Source organism: Myotis daubentonii, chromosome 9 (assembly GCF_963259705.1).
Source record: "Myotis daubentonii chromosome 9, mMyoDau2.1, whole genome shotgun sequence".
NCBI lineage: Eukaryota > Metazoa > Chordata > Mammalia > Chiroptera > Vespertilionidae > Myotis > Myotis daubentonii.
The window spans coordinates 81,160,210-81,178,598 of record NC_081848.1 but is presented as its reverse complement, the minus strand read 5'-3'; the positions used below and the strand labels follow the sequence as shown (position 1 = coordinate 81,178,598).

At 49.7% G+C, this 18,389-nt stretch overlaps 1 protein-coding gene across 2 annotated transcripts; it reads left to right on the top strand.

Annotated features, from left to right (window-relative positions):
* Positions 1–2,191: 2,191 nt before the first annotated feature.
* Positions 2,192–16,387, top strand: DPF2 (double PHD fingers 2). 2 transcript variants are annotated; one of them, XM_059710126.1, is made up of 12 exons: positions 2,192–2,341; positions 7,594–7,754; positions 8,150–8,257; positions 8,575–8,738; positions 9,561–9,653; positions 9,794–9,872; positions 10,387–10,428; positions 11,468–11,605; positions 11,743–11,871; positions 12,015–12,127; positions 12,976–13,057; positions 15,090–16,387. In XM_059710126.1, the coding sequence occupies exons 1-12, from the start codon at positions 2,310–2,312 to the stop codon at positions 15,164–15,166; spliced, it is 1,218 nt and encodes a 405-aa protein (XP_059566109.1). In that variant the 5' UTR covers positions 2,192–2,309; the 3' UTR covers positions 15,167–16,387. The 2 variants fall into 2 exon arrangements, with proteins under 2 accessions (XP_059566109.1, XP_059566110.1); XM_059710127.1 differs by lacking the exon at positions 10,387–10,428.
* Positions 16,388–18,389: the final 2,002 nt, after the last annotated feature.

Here is an 18,389-nt window from a genome sequence, read left to right as displayed (position 1 = left end):
TTGACATCTGCCTTCTGTTGTGTCTTCATGGAGAGAGATATCTCTGGCTGCTGCTGCTTCTTCTTCTTCTTCTTCTTCTTCTTCTTCTTCTTCTTCTTCTTCTTCTTCTAATAGAAACTATCTTGATATATAAAAACTCAGGGTCCATAACGTCCGAAACGACTGAAAAGGTCGACCAGTGACTGGAAGTCAGTCCTGTAGTCAGTGCTGGGTTGCCATCTATCTATCTATCTATACTACTAAAAGGGTAATATGCTAATTAGACCAGGTCTACCGGCCATCCGACTTCCTTCTGGACAAAGCCATGGTGGTGGGAGCCAAGGCAGAGGCAGTTAGGGACAATCAGGCCGGCAGGGGAGGGCAGTTGGGGATGAGATCAAGCCGGCAGGGGAGGGCAGTTAGGGGCAATCAGAAAGGCAGGCAGAGGCAGTTAGGGGTGATCAGGTAGGCAGACAGAGAGGATAGGGGCAATCAGGCAGGCAGACAGAGGCAGTTAGGGGCGATCAGGGAGGCAGACAGGTGAGCAGTTAGGAGCCAGCGGTTCCATACTGTAGTTGGACACCCCCCAAGGGGTCCCCAATTGAAGAGGGTGCAGGCTAGGCTGAGGGACCCCCCTGCATGAATTTCGTGCACCGGGCCACTAGTATATTTAATACAGCAACATCTTTTTTTTTTCCTCTCGTTAATCCTCACCTGAGGATATTTACCTATTGATTTTTAGAGAGAGCAGAAGAAAGGGCGAGAGACAGAGAAACATTGATGTGAGAGAGACACATTGATTGGTTGCCTCCCACATGGGGCCAGGGATAGAACCTGCAACCGAGGTCCATACCTTTGACTGGAATGGAACCAGGAACCCTTTAGTCCACAGGCTGACTCTCTATCCACTGAGCAAAACCAGCTGGGGCTCTATCTTCTTAAAGGGGCACTAATCCCTATCATGAGGGTTCTACCCTCATGACCTTATCTCCACCTAATTACCTCCCAAAGGCTCTACCTCCAAACACCATCACATTGGGGTTAGGGCTTCAACATGAACGCTGGGGGGGGGGGGGGACACAAGCATTTAGTCCATATCACATACTTTTGATTCCTGGGTTGGAGTCAACTCTGATACCCTTTGTCCCCACAACCATTTGGCTCCCAGAGGTAGAAGAGTATATCGAGCTCTGACATCTATTCTGCAAGTTTGGTTCAAGGTACATAATGACAAATATCTCACAGCTCTCATTTGCCAAGCAATTTTAAGGCACCGTGATGGCAAGACATGTCCTGATTCTGAAATATTAAAAATGGGTGAGAGGGCAGGTGCATCTTGGAATTGATGAAATAGGTATATGACAAGGACCAAAAACCAAGCTCTGATAGTTATAGGTGGAACAGAGGACAGCGAGTCAAGAAAGTAGGCTGCTGGGCTGACAGTGTGATGGGACAGCCAGGTGCATGCTTCAGAAACCTGGAGCACAGTTGGAAAAAGGAGGGACTGGTCACTGGTGCCATGGGAGTTGACAGGCTCTTGAGGACAGAGAAGAGATCTCTAAATTGTTGAAATGATGACTTTGTTAGGAGCTGTTTCAAGTGACTTGGTGGGAACAAAACCCCCATTCAATTAGGCAGAAAGACTTGGAAATAAGTCAACAGAGATAGGAAGTATAAACAGAACATTGGCTATGAAAAGGTGAAAGAAATGGGGTGATAATTGAAGGCAGACATGGACTCAAGGAAGGGCTTTGCTTTTTTTTTTTAAAGGATACTAAGCCATGTTTGTACACGCATGTGCATGATTCGACAGTGCAGGAGAAATGAGTGGTACAGAAAGGGGGGTAGGTGCAGGAGGGAAGCTCAGAACTTGGTGGAGGGGGCGAGAGAAACATGGATCAGCTGCCTCCTGCACACCTCCTACTCGGGATGTGCCCGCAACCAAGGTACATGCCCTTGGCCGGAATCGAACCTGGGACCCTTCAGTCCAGGCCAACGCTCTAACCACTGAGCCCCAGTTAGGGAAAGGGCCTGCCAGTCTTCATCAGCCACGCTTTCTCCTATCTGACCCGGCCAGACCCTCCTCCCCCTCCTCCCCTCCTCCCAATGGAGAAGGCAGGGCTGGAGCGGGCGGCTCGGGGCGCGCGCGCGTCCGTTGCGCCTGCGCGTCGGGCTCCTCGGCCCCGCGAGCCCGTCTTCCGTCGCTCGCTCTCGAGGGCGCGCGCTCGGACGGCGCCTGCGCAGAGGGACTAGGAAGCTGGGTCCCCGTTAGGTCCCCGCGCCTGCGCTGTGGCTCGGGCCTCCCGGCCTGAGGGAGAGGCGCAGGGAAGATGGCGGCCGTGGTGGAGAATGTAGTGAAGCTGTGAGTGGCCGTTTCTTTCTCTCCTGGGCCGGGCGGTCCTGGAAGGGGCCGGGGAGGAGAGGGTGGCGCGGGAAGGGACGAGGCGAAGAGAGGGACGTGCCGGGAAGGCCGGGTTGCGACTCCCCCGGGGGAGGGCAGCAGGAGAGTCCGGAGAAGACGTTGCGCCTCTTTGGAAACTTGTGGAGGCCCCGAGGGGCACTCGGGAGCCCCCCGCGGGCAGCCGCCCTGGGCGCGGCGGGGCAGTGCGGTCTGAGCATTCCTTCAGCCGGCGGTTTGCAGAGCGTGGCGCCCGTGTTGCGTCCGAGAGACACTGTCCCGGGGTCGCTCCCGAGACGCCGCAGCCCGGGGAGCCTGGCGAGGGCGGCCCGGGACCCACCCGGTCCCCGCGGAGCCGGTCACCGGTCCCTCCCGCTGGCTGCCCGCAGCCGGCTCGGCAGCTCTGCGCGGTTCAGCATCGCGGGACTGTTTTTTTTTCTTTTTCTCTGAACAGCTGCGTGACGTGGGGGTGGGGGTCTTGGGTATCAGGTCCCCAGCACCAAGAGCATCCCCGGGAGGAATGTGTGGAAGAGCCGGGGACGCGAGGGCAGGAACTCAGGGGAAGGGCTTTGCGTCGGCGCATCCCGGCATCGCACCCGGGCTCTGGACCGACGCGGTGCCGCCTGGAGCGGCGATGGGCCGGGGTCTCCGCGGTGGGCAGCCCCCTGTGCGGGGCAGGTGGCGAGCAGAGTTCATCGTTGCTGGGGAAACGGAGAAAGGCCGGGAGCTGCGAGTGGCAGATGCGCTGGGACTTGCTTGGACCGGCCTCCTCCCCGAGGAGGAACCTGCATGAGTGTAGAAAGGGGTGCACGCCGGGGCGGGGCGGGCGGAGCGGCCCCCTTCAGCGGGGCTTGGTGCCGGGTCGGAACCCTGAGCGGGTCCAGGTGTCTAGCCGGGGCTTTGGGGTGCCGAGTGGGTGGCCGGGGAGAGGCTGGGGAACTGTGCGGGGACTCGCCGCTTCTGCCTGCCTGCCTGCCTGCCTGTCTGTCTGTCTGTCTGTGTCTGTGTGTCTGTGTGGGGGGCCGAGCCACTCTCCCCAGGAGCCTTTCAGTGAGAGGAGCTGCCTCTCCTCCCTGCCTGCCCCGAGCCTTTTCCTCCGAATGCTTTCCCACTTCCATTAAGCTAAGTGCCTTCTCCTCCTCCTGTGGTTTTGTGTTTTGGTTTTTTTTTACTTGCTTTTAGCTGGATCCCCCTGCTTTCAGCCATCCATCCTCCCAACGTTATTGTCTCCCTCTGATCTGCCCGCTCCGGTTTCCCGCTCTCTCTGCACACTGACATGTCCCTCCATGTAGCAACGATGCTGTTGATCTGCCACTTGTTTACTTATTTTTCCTGATGCGGATGTTCGTTCTTTCTTTGTCTGCCTTTCTCTTTGTTGACTCCCCCATCCCATGGTAAGGGGAGGTTTTACACTGGTTTCGTGCTTCCCGAAAAAATACAGCTAATAACCTTGGAAATCTTACTATACTGGGGGAATGTCAGGCTCGCCTAGATTTTGAGAGTTATATGTAGGGAGATTTTAAAAATATATATTTTTTATTTAAGAGAGGAAGGGAGAGGGAAAGAGAGACAGAAACATCAGTGATGAGAGAGAACCATTGATTGGCTGCCTCCGGGCATGTGCCCTGACCAGGAATCGAACCCTGACCTCCTGGTTCATAGGTCGACACTCAACCACTGAGCCATGCTGGCTAGGCTGTAGTGAGATTTTTTATGTTGAAAGACTTTCCTCAGGGAAATAGGGTTGCCAACCCTTTTGTGTAGTGTTAGAAGTAAGGGGTTGCCCATTTAAATAGAGCATGACATCTTCTTTCTCTTTCAAGAGCTGTAGAGATTGGGAGGGTCACCAGCCACTGGCTCCTGAGTACCAGTAATGAGAAACCAGCATTGTCTTCCTTGGTTCTAGCTGCAGAGGGCTGTGGATCACAATACATGTTCCTACAAAACTTTCCCTTTAAAAGGGGCTTCCATTCTTTCAGTACCATTCCCACCTGGAAAAAGATGCTTTTCCATAGCTTTTCTTGATCATGGTGTGCCTAGTCTTCTGATAGCTTCTGAGGTTATACATCAAGGTTAGGACTACTAGCTCATCTTTTCTAGCTTACATCTTTTAAAAAAAACAACTTAAATTTGATTTTTAGAGAGAGAGGAAGGGAGTGGGAGAGATAGAAACATCAGTTGGCCACCTCCTGCATGCCCCCCATTGGGGATGGAGCCAGAAAACCCAGGCAAATCCAACCTGAGACCATCGCCTGCACCAACGGAGCCACACCAGCTGGCTCTGACTTACATCTTGTTCTGGGGGAAGAATTTTCCTATTTAGAAATTCTGTGTGCCTCCAAATGTGGTGTCATAATTGAAACAATCTTTAAGGTATTTACTAGGGTAAAGTAATAGTAGTAAATATCTGTGGCTGCTGACTAGTTTTGAAACCTGTTAGGTAACAAGATTAAGAGAATTAAGTTAGCTTGAAATTTCTCACGATAGGACTCTTAAGTTTTTAGAGCTCTCTCATTCTCTCTTGCTTTGTCCTGATCAGGTCCTCTCTCCCCCCAACTTGTTTTATTCCCACCTCTCTTACTCACAAGACACTTTGTCCCATCTTCTGAAATTTCACTTAACTCATAAGAACTTTGGTAACCATCTCTCACCCATTCCCCTCCAACTGTTCCAGCCTCCTTGCTTTGACTTTGCAGCTCTCAGCCAGCCTGGCCCTTCCTTCCATTTGCCTTGCAGTGTCAGTATCAATTCCCATCAGCAGAAACAAAGGAGCTGCTGCACTCAGCCTTGTTTATCCCGGTTTCCTCTGTATTGTGAGGACGCGGCTGCCTCCTAAAGGCCAGCAAATGTGAGCCTGTTTCATTCCTCCACTCCAACACGAGGTTTATGGCTGCCTCACATCACAGCCACCACAGCTCGCTGAAGCACGCCAGGCTGTCCTGTGGTGTCACTGCCTTGTGTGTGGTGTGACTTTCAATTGCTGGCAACATGCTAAGCTGAGCCTAAGTGGTCGATTGCAGCTGCTCAGTGAACCCCCCTCAGATTCCAGAAGGGTTTGTTGATGTAGCTCAAGATAGGGACATAAGCAACACAGGCCTACTCTGTTCAGCTTTTCCTGAGTCTCCTCTCGTGGAATATGTTGGAACTTATCTAGTCCAGCTTCCCCTGTCTATAGCAGAGGAATTGGAGATCCCATGGTTTGACTCAGTGTTCACATTTGATGACTTTTAGCCAAGTCAGGTCTTTTTACTCCCAAGTCAAATCAAGATGCCCAGACATCTTCATTGGTACTGGAGATACTTTGAGAAAGAAGTCATCTCTGCCCTGTTTATTTTAAGATTGATCAAATATATAAATATGAATTGTTATCGTTTAAGCTCCAGGGCTAAAGTGCTTATTAAGCCCTAAAGGATGAGAACAACATTGTTTCCATATACATGCTTAGAACCAGATAACCCCTGGCACTGTGCAGTATTCTAGCTTTTTAGACCACTTAAAGGTTTACCCTTGATTACAATTTCAAATTGAGCCCAACCAGTGTGACTCAGTGGTTGTGTATTGACCTATGACACAAGAGATCAAGGTTTGATTCCTGGTCAGGGCACATGCCCAGGTTGTGGGCTCCATCCCCTGTGGGGGGCGTGCAGGAGGCAGCCAATCAAATATAATTTATTTTACTTTTAATATTTTTATTGATTTCAGACAGGAAAGGAGAGGGAGAGAGAAAAACATCAATGATGAGAGAGAATCACTGATTGGCTGCCTCCTGCACGCCCCCTGCTGGGGATCGAGCCTGCAACCTGGACATGTGCCCTTGACTGGAATCGAATCCAGGACCCCTTCAGTCGCAGGCCAACTCTGTATCCACTGAGCTAAACCAGCTAGGGCTCTAAGCACATTTTTAAGGAACATGTCCCAATGTATCATATTTTAGGAACAGAAGCACCATTACTATTTACTTTTAATTTACTACACTCATTTTTAAAAATTTGTTATGTGCATATCTCCTAAATTTATATCAACATGAATTAATGTGGGTTTAACAATTCCTTTATAATTTTGCAATATATAATTTGAGATAACTGAGTGTTCCCTGCAAAAGTAAAGTTGATCATTACTTTCTGCAATTATATGTTCAAAAACAAAGTACATATTGGATGTTGGTAAATTAAAATAATAGCCTTTAAAAAAGAGAGAGAGAGTAGTTTTCAAGGAAGTTCACGTTTTTTCAGGTGTTTTTCATGGACCCTAAATTTAGTATACAGAATTAATAAGTCCCCTAGTCACCTGGTTTTTCTCCCTGGAGGCCTACAGTTTCTTTTCCTCCTCTTTGTTCCATAAATGGTAGCATCCTGTAACACTTCTCAACACCTTACCTTGCTATTTTTTTCCTTTTTCTAGTTGTCTTGGAGATTATTCAATATCAGTACATGAAGAACTTTCTTCTTTCTTTATGGCTAAATAGAATTGCATTTATAGATATACTGTAGTTTGCTAACAATGTTTTAGTAGGTCTTCCAAACCTTGTTGAACTCTTTTCCGCTTTTTTTTTTTTTTAATATATTTTATTGATTTTTTACAGAGAGGAAGGGAGAGAGATAGAGAGTTAGAAACATCGATGAGAGAGAAACATCAATCAGCTGCCTCCTGCACATCTCCTACTGGGGATGTGCCCGCAACCCAGGTACATGCCCTTGACCGGAATCGAACCTGGGACCTTTCAGTCAGCAGGCCGACGCTCTATCCACTGAGCCAAACCGGTTTCGGCTTTCCGCTTTTATAAAAAGGAGCTAACCACTGCTTCTCAGAGGATAAGGGTTAAGAGAAATATATAGCATTTTTTTTCTTATTTCTTTCTTGACCCCTGTTAGAAATAGCATCTTGAGTGCCTCCAGGTTTGGATTCAGGAAAGGCCCAAAATAAACATTAGTTTGTTCTCTTTGTGAATTACACTTAAGTCTGATTAGACGCATGAAGAAATCATGTGTTCCCAATAGTCATTTATGTGTAAAGTGCCCTTTCTTGTAATGGCTTAGTGAAGGGGCTTGGTGTCCCATGAGGCAGAAATGGAGGCAGATAGAACCAAAGCAACAGTCTCCCAGACCCTTGAGCCTCTGGAGAAGCAAATGGGAAGGGTGAGGGATAGTTCAGCACCTTGTGCCCTGCCCCTCACCCCCAACACACAGACACACTCCTGACGGTTGTCTTTCCTGCAGCCTTGGGGAGCAGTACTACAAAGATGCCATGGAGCAGTGCCACAATTACAATGCCCGTCTCTGTGCTGAGCGCAGCGTGCGCCTGCCTTTCTTGGACTCACAGACCGGAGTAGCCCAGAGCAACTGTTATATCTGGATGGAAAAGCGACACCGGGGCCCAGGTGAGGCTCAGACTCAGGAGCACAAGGAAGAGGAAGCTTCCTCGTTTTAGGGGCGAGCCGGCTGAGAGGGTTCCCTACCGCTTTCCACATGGATGGGTAGGGTCTCCCCATGATTAGAAGCCCAGGGAGGAAGAAGCAGACAGGTTTATACCAGCATCTGGGCTTTCTGCAGGACTGAGGCTGTTATCGGGCTTCTGCAGAGTTCTGTGTCAGCCAAGGCCCCTGAGTTCACATCTGTTTTTCTTTTCTGTAAATTACCCCACGCACCCCCGCCCCCGGCATTGCCCATATTCTTCCTTTGCTCTAGAACTCCTGGGGCCTATTCATCTAGAAAGTGTTCGATATTATTTTCTAGAACTGGGTTAGGGCTTGACTTCTCTCTCTTCCTTCCACAGGATTGGCCTCTGGGCAGCTGTACTCGTACCCTGCCCGGCGCTGGCGGAAAAAGCGGCGAGCCCACCCTCCTGAGGACCCAAGACTTTCTTTCCCATCTATTAAACCAGGTAAGCCCACTCCTTCCTGAGCAGGGTCATGGCCTGCTGCATGGTAGGCCTGCTGATCTGTTATATACCAGTCCTAATGCTAGACTGTGAGGATACCAAAATGAGTAAGATGTGATCCTTTCTTTATAGAACTCGGTCAAATAGAAGAGACAGATAAACAGATAATTTATGGTGCCAAGTGAATTAGGGTGTCTTGGTTCCTGGGCAGCCACAGACCAGAAGACAGTGACTGGCCTGTGGCTGGCCTAGCACTCTGTAGACCAGCGCGGTCTGCTTTCAGCCCTCTGAGCCTTGCCTCACCCTGACCTTGCCTGCAGACACAGACCAGACCCTGAAGAAGGAGGGGCTGGTCTCTCAGGACGGCAGTAGTTTAGAGGCCCTATTGCGCACTGACCCCCTGGAGAAGCGGGGCGCCCCAGATCCCCGTGTTGATGATGACAGCCTGGGCGAGTTTCCTGTGACCAACAGTCGAGCACGGAAGGTACAACATTAACACTTTGGCTAAGGGAGCTTTGATGGTACGGAGCCTTCTCCTCATGAGAGGCATAATCAGAACGGAGGCAAGCTGTGGGCCAGGAGGCAGGCCCCGGAGTTCTGCTGAGGCCCTAATTAGTGCTGGGTACTGACCAGCTTCACTGTCTTTCCCGCTCCTTTCCTTCTAAGTTCAGACTCTCCCTCATTCATCTGTCACAAAAGTGTTTGGGTGCCTGGGGTTACATAAGTGAAATAGACCTGGTCCCTGCCAACAAGCACATAAAACTATACATAAAAATAATAAGAGCTAAAATTACTCCAGGCACAGTATTAAGTGCTTTTCCATCATTTTCTCCAATTTATACAACCTTATGAAGTAGGTACTGTGGCCCCCATTTCACACAGAGAGGCTGAAACAGCAGTTAACAAAAATCCCCCGTAAGTCCACACAGTTAAGAAGGAAGGCTCTAAATCTAGTAAGTGAGGCGCTGGAAGGGGACCACCGATAAACGTGCTTCCGGGGCAGCAGATCAGAGGCAGGAGAGGGCATGGTCACGTGGGGTGTCGGAAATCTGTATGGGAACATGGTGGGAAGGGCATTCCAGGCTAGGGGAACAACATGAGTGGCACAGAGGAGGGCGAGCCCAAAACATCGAAGGGAGAAGGGCAGGGTTATAGGGTGTTGAGGGGTAGCAGTGGGAAATGAGGCTAGAGTGGAGAGACCAGGTCACAAAGGATGTTCTGGTAGCCTTGCCACCGCCATTGTGGGGGAGCTTTTGGACGTACATAATTTCTGCCCATCCTAATCCAAATCCTCCTGTCCACTCAGCGGATCCTAGAACCGGATGACTTCCTGGATGACCTCGATGATGAGGACTATGAAGAAGACACTCCCAAGCGTCGGGGCAAAGGGAAATCCAAGGTGAGGGGCCAAGGTGCTGCCTACAGCCTGGGGCAGGGAAGCCTGTGGATTTGAGTGAGATTAGCAGCCACTTCCAGGAGAGTTTAAACTCCTTAGGCCCAGACACCTTAGTAAGAGCATCTTTTTGCTCTTTTTGGCAGGGTAAAGGTGTTAGCAGTGCCCGTAAGAAACTGGACGCTTCCATCCTAGAGGACCGAGACAAACCCTATGCCTGTGACAGTGAGTGCCTCCTGAGTGGGTGGGTAGTCCTTGCCTTGGACCCAGCTCCTGCTCAGGATGTGAGAGGAGGGAGGGCTGTGTTCTTGCTCAGAGCGGTAAAACAAGCCTGGACTCTGGTCCTGCCTGCTGACTGATTTCCTCTGGGACCTCAGGAGGCCTTGCATTCTACTACCGGGTGGGTGGGACCTGCATGCTCTGGGAAAGACTTCTGCTATCCCCTGGGGGGAGGGGGCTGGTGAAGGGGCCACACACAGCAGGCAGAAGCAGCCTCTTGATAGATGGCATCCAGGTCTGCTGGCCCCAGTCAAGCCAGGGCCCCAGAAGTCCACCACCAAGTTTTTCAACGTCTGTTCTCTCTCCCCCTTTGCTCTGACCTCCCACTTCTGTCCCTCCACCCTGGGAGCACCATCGCCGCTGAGGTTTCTCTCTCGTTTGCTCCGCTTTCCTGCTGCTGCTGCTCCTGTCTCAAGTATATCAAGGCCTTCTTCTCATGACTTTTCTTTCTGTCTTTCAGATAGTTTCAAACAAAAGCATACCTCGAAAGCGCCCCAGAGAGGTAGCTCTCTCAACTTTTCAGACTTTTGGTTTTCCTATCCCTTTTTCCCTCCTCCCTTGTTCCTCTTGCCTTTCTCATCTCCTGTGATGCTGGTTTAAAAATCTCTGGAATGGCTTGGGGATGGGAGCAATGGGCTTCTGTTGTGCTCCAATCCTCAGTCCTGGAAGCTGCCTTTCCCACTGCTTGTGTCCCACAAACTTGCTGCTAGGGCTGCTCAGGCCCACTGCATGGGGTGGCTTCAAAAGCATTATAAGAAACCTGTTACAAACAGATCCCTCTGCTCCCCTTTCCCCCAAACAGCCACTTGGTGGTGAGCTAATGTTCCCATCGTCCTGCCAACTCCTCCTCCCATCCTCTTCCCACTCCTTTCCTGCTGGCTCCCTGGCTCTTCTTGGTATCACTGCTCAAAAGTACAAGGTGCCTCGTGGAGATCGCTTTCCATGCTGGTTGGTGGGGTTGGGCAGGGCACTGATTGGTTGGGAGTGTCTTTGAATTTCTTTGGGGGCCAGCTGCCTTGCAGACTCAGTTGAAAGGTTATCCCCAAGAGACCCAGGCCCTAAACCTTTATCCACTGGGCAGAGATGGGCTCCGTGTTATATACGGGGTATATATACGAGCCTCCCTCATTTACTAAGAGGCGGGGGAAAGTTTGGATTATCTTTCTTACCTTTCCTCTCCTCCCTATCATATTGCAAGACTATAGAAATTCCCTTTCCTTTCTGACCTGGAGCTCCCCAGACTATTCCCAGGGCAAGTGGTGATGGGGCCCGGGCTTAGTCTCACAGACAGCTAATGTGGAAGAGTAGAGGTGGCCATGGATTGGGGTTTAGCAGGGAGAAGAGCCATGGAAGCTGGAGTACCCCAGGGCCCGATGCTCCTGACCAAGGAGAAGCTGCCGCCACTAAAGGCCTGTCCCAGAACAGAGCTGACTGGGGTGGGGTGGTTGTCTCTGCCTCAGGTGGAGCCCACAGCTTAGAGGGAGAGGGATGTGGCACTCTCGGGTCCTAATACCTTTCTCTGCAATCTTCTCCCCACTCAGTCTGTGGAAAACGTTACAAGAACCGACCAGGCCTCAGTTATCACTATGCCCACTCCCACTTGGCTGAGGAGGAGGGCGAGGACAAGGAAGACTCTCAGCCACCCACCCCCGTCTCCCAGAGGTCCGAGGAGCAGAAATGTAAGCTGAGGTGTCAGAAGTGGGACAAGCAGGAGTGGGAAGAGGATGGGAGGAGGTTATGAAAAACCCTCCTTTTGGGGATGGTGAGAGACCTCAAGGCCCCCAGGGGTATCAGAGTTCTTTCTTTCTCACTGTAGCCAAGAAGGGTCCCGATGGATTGGCCCTGCCCAACAACTACTGCGACTTCTGCCTGGGGGACTCAAAAATCAACAAGAAGACAGGACAGCCCGAGGAGCTGGTGTCCTGTTCTGACTGTGGCCGCTCAGGTACTTCCAAGGGCAAGGGCTGCCACAGCCAGCACCCAGTCCCCAAGAGGCTCTTGACTTGTCCAGTGGCTGTCACAGTCAGCCAGGTCACCTCGCCTCGCCCCCATTTCCAGCTCCTGTTTTACTTGCTCCTCCCCCCACAGGGCATCCGTCTTGCCTGCAGTTCACGCCTGTGATGATGGCAGCAGTGAAGACCTACCGCTGGCAGTGCATCGAGTGCAAATGCTGCAACATCTGTGGCACCTCCGAGAATGACGTGCGTGTCCCTGCCCCTCCAAGCACACTCCTCAGCTCTTACTGTTTTTTCCACAGTTCCCTCTAAAGTGAGCTTTCCAGTAAGAGGGGACAAACTCTGCATGCCCCTCCCAGCGTCCTGGGTGGAACTTTGTTTGGCAGGTGTTTACTGACAATCTACGTGGTGTCAGACACTGTTCTAGACACTAAGCACACCAAACAAGACAGACAAGGTCCCTGGTTTCATGGAATTTATATTCTTGTGGGAATAAGCAAGGAAACGACATTTTTATGATGTGCCATGAAGAAAATGAAACCAATAATGTGGCAGAGAGAAACTGGCTGACTTGGATAGTCAGAGATGGCTTTTCTGAGGAGGTGATGTTGGTTTTGAGGTTTGGATGATACCAAGGAGCCAATCCAAGAAGATTTGAGGTGGGGCATTCCCAGGAATGGAACAGCGAGAGCAAAGACCTCAGGCGAACAAACCAGTGTAGCTGGGTGGAGCCTTCTTGCATTGGGAGAGCAGGTAGAAGATGAGATTGGAAGGCAGGATCACCAGGTCTGAGGGTTTAATCAGGGCAGTGATGTGGCATGTCTTATAAAGATAACTTTGCCGCTCTGTGGAAAATAGATTGTAGGGGACACTGGGGACCAGGAAATCAGTTAGGCAGCTGATAGGGTAGAGATGGGCACCAGTGGTTTTCTATGCAGAGATGCCCATGTCTCTCCTTACCTGCCACTTACCTCATCTTTCTTGGAAGTAGCAGCAGTGTCTACATAGCTCTCCTTCCTATCTGTCCCCAGTGGCTACCTGAGGCCCATCAGTCATTCACCTCCTCCCTTCCTCTTCTGTCGTGCCTTCTCTAGGACCAGCTGCTCTTCTGTGATGACTGTGATCGTGGCTACCACATGTACTGTCTTACCCCATCCATGTCTGAGCCTCCGGAAGGTAGGTCGCCTGGATCTTTTACTCAGAACAATTATTAGTAACTTGGACCATCACCTGTATAATAGATGAGTCCTCTTATCAGTAATATATCCTTCCGAATTGGGGAGGAGGCACTTTGCCTTCACTCGGTTTAGAATGCTTTCCTAGGATTTCAACTTCAAATGTGTCATGATTGCACATTATCACCAGATAAATGTGCAGACACAACATCAACAGTCCGAGAGAGCAGACACCGAGCAGAGAACAGTTGCCACAAGAGTGATTTGTTTTCCCCCAGTTAGTCCAGGAAACTCACTCCATGGCTTGTCTGAAGTGATGTTTTGGTACCAGCTCTTTGAACCTGACAAATTGGAGTGTTCATTTCTACCCAGTCTGGAAGGGACTTGAACCTGGAGCCTGAATGGGTCACTCTGGGCCTTCAATAGTTTGCTTAATAATGCTCCACGTTTATGGAAGCTCTTTGAAGAAACCAGTGATGGCACCAAAAGTGGCTACCTCTCCACAAGGCCCCTTCCGGCCAAGTTTCTGTGCTAAACCCTCCTTTATAGAAACTCATGAGCTTACTCAGATGTGAATGCCCAGAAGCTGTTACTGTGCACAGAGGATGGGGGCCAGCATTCCAGGCAAGAGAGTGACTCACTATGTGATGTAAGCTAACTTGTAAGGTCAAATAGTGATCCTCCCCTCCCCCCAAGAGAAGCAGGCCACTAACAAAGTCTGAGTCTTTAGCAGCTGCTCTTGACATCTGTCATGCTGAGTTTAGAAATCTACTTTGGGGAGAAGTAATGAATTCTGTGTTTTACTTTTTTAACCATAAAGTATCAATTTACTGATAAAATTCTATATTAACTGTAGAAGGCTTTCCTTTGGAGAGCTGCACACAGCAGGGGGTAGGGGGCGTAGAAGCCATCAGATGGCATAGGCTCTAGGTCAGGGGTTGGCAGACTACCCCACAGCCAAATCTAGCTGCGCCTAGTTTAATTAGCTTTCAAGCTAAGAATGATTTTGTTGTTTTTTTATTTTGAGAGTATGTTTATTAAAACGGGAGACAGTGACACAAAGCAAGTGCTTAGGATAGAAGAGGCAATAGAGCGAGCCTAGGTGCTCTGCATTGGCTCGCGAGAAATGTTATGGAGAAGAAGTGACCCACAGTGGGGCTGCGAGAACTCACTGAAAAGTCAGAGAAAAGGGGGCCTTGGGGACAGAGTGAGAGGGTTAGCCCAGATGAGCTGCCGCTGCCTGTTTCCCCGCTGGTTAAAAATGACTACCTCGCCAAAACCGGTTTGGCTCAGTGGATAGAGCGTCGGCCTGCAGACTGAAAGGTCCCGGGTTCGATTCCGGTCAAGGGCATGTACCTGGGTTGTGGGCACTTACCCAGTGGGGGACGTGCAGGAGGCAGCTGATCGATGTTTCTCGCTCATCGATGTTTCTAACTCTCTATCTCTCTCTCTTCCTGTCTGTAAAAAATCAATAAAATATATTAAAAAAAAAAAATGACTACCTCTCCACAAGGCCCCTTCCGGCCAAGTTTCTGTGCTAAACCCTCCTTTATAGGAATTCATGAGCAAGTCCTGTGTGGACCTTTAGAGTTGAGGGGAGAAAAGATGCACACTCGAGAGGGAAGAAAGGCGTGGGTGTGCTCCAGAGAGAGGAAGGGAGAGAGAGAAACGTCAGTGATGAGAGAATCATTGATTAGCTGCTTCCTGCACGCCTCCTACTGCGGATCCTGGCCATGTGCCTTGACTGAGAATCGAACCGTGACCTCCTGGTTCATAGGTTAATGCTCAACTACTGAGCCATGCTGGCCGGGCCTCCAGGTGATTCTTTCATCGCCATTGAGAATGATTTTTCATGGTATTTGAAGACCTAGCAGTTTCTCCCAGTTCAGGATAACTATGAAATTTTGCTATGCAGAACGTCTCCCATCCTGCCTGTAGCCAATCCTGATACCAGAGATGTTGTGTGGGGATTGGAAGGACAGCAGGTTAAGATTGTGTGGGAGCCATCCTAACCCCATTATGCTTCTCTGTAGGAAGTTGGAGCTGCCACTTGTGTCTGGACCTGCTGAAGGAGAAAGCTTCCATCTACCAGAACCAGAACTCCTCTTGATGTGGCCAATTCCCCTGTTCCCCCAAACATCTAGGGCTGTTTCCTCCTCTCTTATTTTTCATAACCATTTTCCCTTCCTCCTCTCTTTCAAAAGTCCAGAGAACCTGGGGGATGGTGGTGCCAACTTGCCTTTGGCAGCAGCAAGCTAAAGTGACAGCTCTGACTGCTTCTGGCCCCAGGCCTCAGGGAGAACGGAGCAACATATGCCCCAAGGTGTACCTGTGGGCCCAGCCTCTCATGGCTCTCCATGAAGTGCATTCACTTTGCCTGCCTTGGGCCCTGGCCCTGATGATCACAGGTTCACACGGTGTCCACTGAGAAAGAGTGGGAGGAAACAGCTCACTTCTCTCTCAGCTTTGCCTCCACACTGGTCTCCAGGGTTTTCCCTTCCCCCAGGGGTGAGTCAAGCTGGGACCTCTTTACCAGGAGTAGCTGGTAGTGAGCAACTGAGTAAATTGAGGAAGAACTTGCAAGGAGCTTTCCATGCCCTTCCTGCTGCTTAGCCTCACCACCCCCTTCCCTCGGAGTGGCTCTCTGCAGCCTTCTGTTCCTGCTACTGAGGATCCTTTGCCCAAGCCAGTAGGTTCTTGGTCACCCTCTGCGTTCTGCCCTGTCCCATCTGGGGGGAGTAGCAGCTTCACCCTAATTCTTGTGCTTACCTGGCTTACTCTCAACAGATGGTCTCTAGTGACTGCAGCATTCCCCACTCTTGGAATTTCCTATCTTCTGCTTCCCTTCCTTATTCCCTTTGGTTTTATGGGGAGAGGAAGCATCAGGGGTCCAGGCCAGCCGCTTGGGGGTCACAGGGAGATGTTGGACAATGTGCCTGTTTTTTAACTCGATAAAAAAGCCTACCTCCGTAATCCCCTTTTTGTTCTTCCTGGACCTGGGTATTCAGCTCCTGCCCTTAACTGAATTGAGAGTCTCTGCCTCCTGTTCTGTGGATCCTGGGGCCTGGGTCACAGGGAAGCCACATAGACCTCCCTTTCTTCCCTTGCACGCTCACTAGCAGCTGGTAAGGTCTTCACACCCTGATAACTCGGTTTTCTGCTTGGTAACACTTACGTAGTGGGAGGGATACTCCATGCTAGGACACCCTGGTGTGGCCTTCCCCTTGGCCATGGGCAGGCCCTCATTCACTGTTGCTTTGGAGTTGTGTCTTTTTTCTTTCTTTAGTTCCCGTATTCTAAACATTAGTACAAATAAACATTTTTACACAGAGCCTTCTACTGAATGGTTTATCTCCTGAATCCCTTTCCTGGTTATGAAGGCCACTTCATTCTAAAACAGTCGTGGGCAAACTACGGCCCGCGGCACGAATCCGGCCCGTTTGAAATGAATAAAACTAAAAAAAAAAAAAAGACCGTACCCTTTTATGTAATGATGTTTACTTTGAATTTATATTAGTTCACACAAACACTCCATCCATGCTTTTGTTCCGGCCCTCCCGTCCAGTTTAAGAACCCATTGTGGCCCTCGAGTCAAAAAGTTTGCCCACCCCTGTTCTAAAACTTTTTAGGACTGTGAGGTCTTTTAATTTTTTTTACTTTATTGATTTTAGAAAGGAAGGACAAGAGAAAGAAACATCGACATGAGAGAGAAACATTGATTAGTTGTCTCCCGTATGCACCCTGACCGGAGATTGAACCCACAACTTAGGTATGTTCCCTGACTGGGAATTGAACCTACAATCCTTCGGTGCACAGGAGGACACTCCAACTGAACCACACCACCCAGGGCAGGACTGTTTCTTAATGTTTTGAAATACAGCTTTTTCTCCCAAATTTTTTTTTCCAAATTAAAATTTTTGATGAACTCCACTCTGTAAAGCAGATAGAAAATTGAGTACTTTAATTTCTTATTAAAGTCAGGTTATAACAGTTCCTTGTTATAAAGAACAATGAATTGCCCTAGCCGGTTTGGCTCAGTGGATAGAGCCTCAGCCTGCGGACTGAAGAGTCCCAAGTTTGATTCCGGTCAAGGGCACATGCCTGGGTTGTGGGCTTTATCCCCAGTAGGGGATGTGCAGGAGGCAGCCAATCAATAATTCTCTCTTATCATTGATGTTTCTATCTCCCTTCTCTGAAATCAATAAATATGTTTTAAAGAAAAAGGTTGTCAAGGTTCATCCATGTTATATGTAGCATCTATGAGGACTTTAAAAAAAAATGAAGTTGTTTTGATTAATACAGAATTTGTAGCCCTGGCAGGGTGGCTCAGTCAATTGGAGCATAGTCCCATACACCAAAAAGATTGCAGGTTCAATTCCTGGTCAGGGCACATATCCTTGGGTGAGGATTAAAACAACACAACAAAGTTTGGGTTTAAGTCAACTTTAGCATTCTATTTACTTATGTATTTTGGTTGATTTGGAGGAAATTCAGCTGAACTTACATACACAAGTGGTGACAGGTTTGTAACAGTTGACCTTGCAATTTGAGATACTTAAAACGGGGTCCGGAAGCTTATGATGTAAATGAGAGAATGACACAGGAAACCTATTGGCATCACGATGGGACACATGAAAGCTTTCCATAGGAGTAATGAGCGTGAGCAGAGGCAGCTCAGCCACACGTGCCCGTTCATTTGAGTGCAGGGTGCATGAACTCAGCTGGGATGCAGGACTGCAGCCTTCCTCTGGGCATGGTTATGTGCACGGTTTTCTTTCCCTGAAGCCAGCCTGTAGACAGCTTCCATAGTGGATCTTACTAAAGATTTGAATCAATCTGTTACAAACCCTCAAAATATCTTTAGGGTTTCCTGGAACAGTCTGAAAGCCCCTGTTACCTAATACAGTGGCCTGGGCCGCTGCTGTTAGTAAGCAGGGTGCCCTGGGCTGGGAATTGTGTTAGGACAAGAACGCAGCCTCTGTCCTCACGCTTTCACACGGAAGTAGGCCAGGAGTAGAGGGACTAAAGCAATGATCTTTTTTTTTTTTTTAATATATTTTATTGATTTTTTACAGAGAGGAAGGGAGAGAGATAGAGAGTTAGAAACATCGATGAGAGAGAAACATCGATCAGCTGCCTCCTGCACATCTCCTACTGGGGATGTGCCCGCAACCCAGGTACATGCCCTTGACCGGAATGGAACCTGGGACCTTTCAGTCCGCAGGCCGACGCTCTATCCACTGAGCCAAACCGGTTTCGGCTAAAGCAATGATCTTTAGTGGCTGAGCAGCCTAAGGGGCAGAAAAGAAATGGGGAAAAAAGGGGGACTTTAC

What these genes read in the sequence shown, in the direction of transcription:
- DPF2 (XM_059710126.1), top strand. Translation starts at nt 2,310, where the DNA reads ATGGCGGCCGTGGTGGAGAATGTAGTGAAGCT. An exon ending in GAGGTCCGAGGAGCAGAAAT is followed by an intron (nt 11,606 to 11,742) that starts GTAAGCTGAGGT and finishes TTCTCACTGTAG; the next exon opens with CCAAGAAGGGTCCCGATGGA. An exon ending in TTCTGACTGTGGCCGCTCAG is followed by an intron (nt 11,872 to 12,014) that starts GTACTTCCAAGG and finishes CTCCCCCCACAG; the next exon opens with GGCATCCGTCTTGCCTGCAG.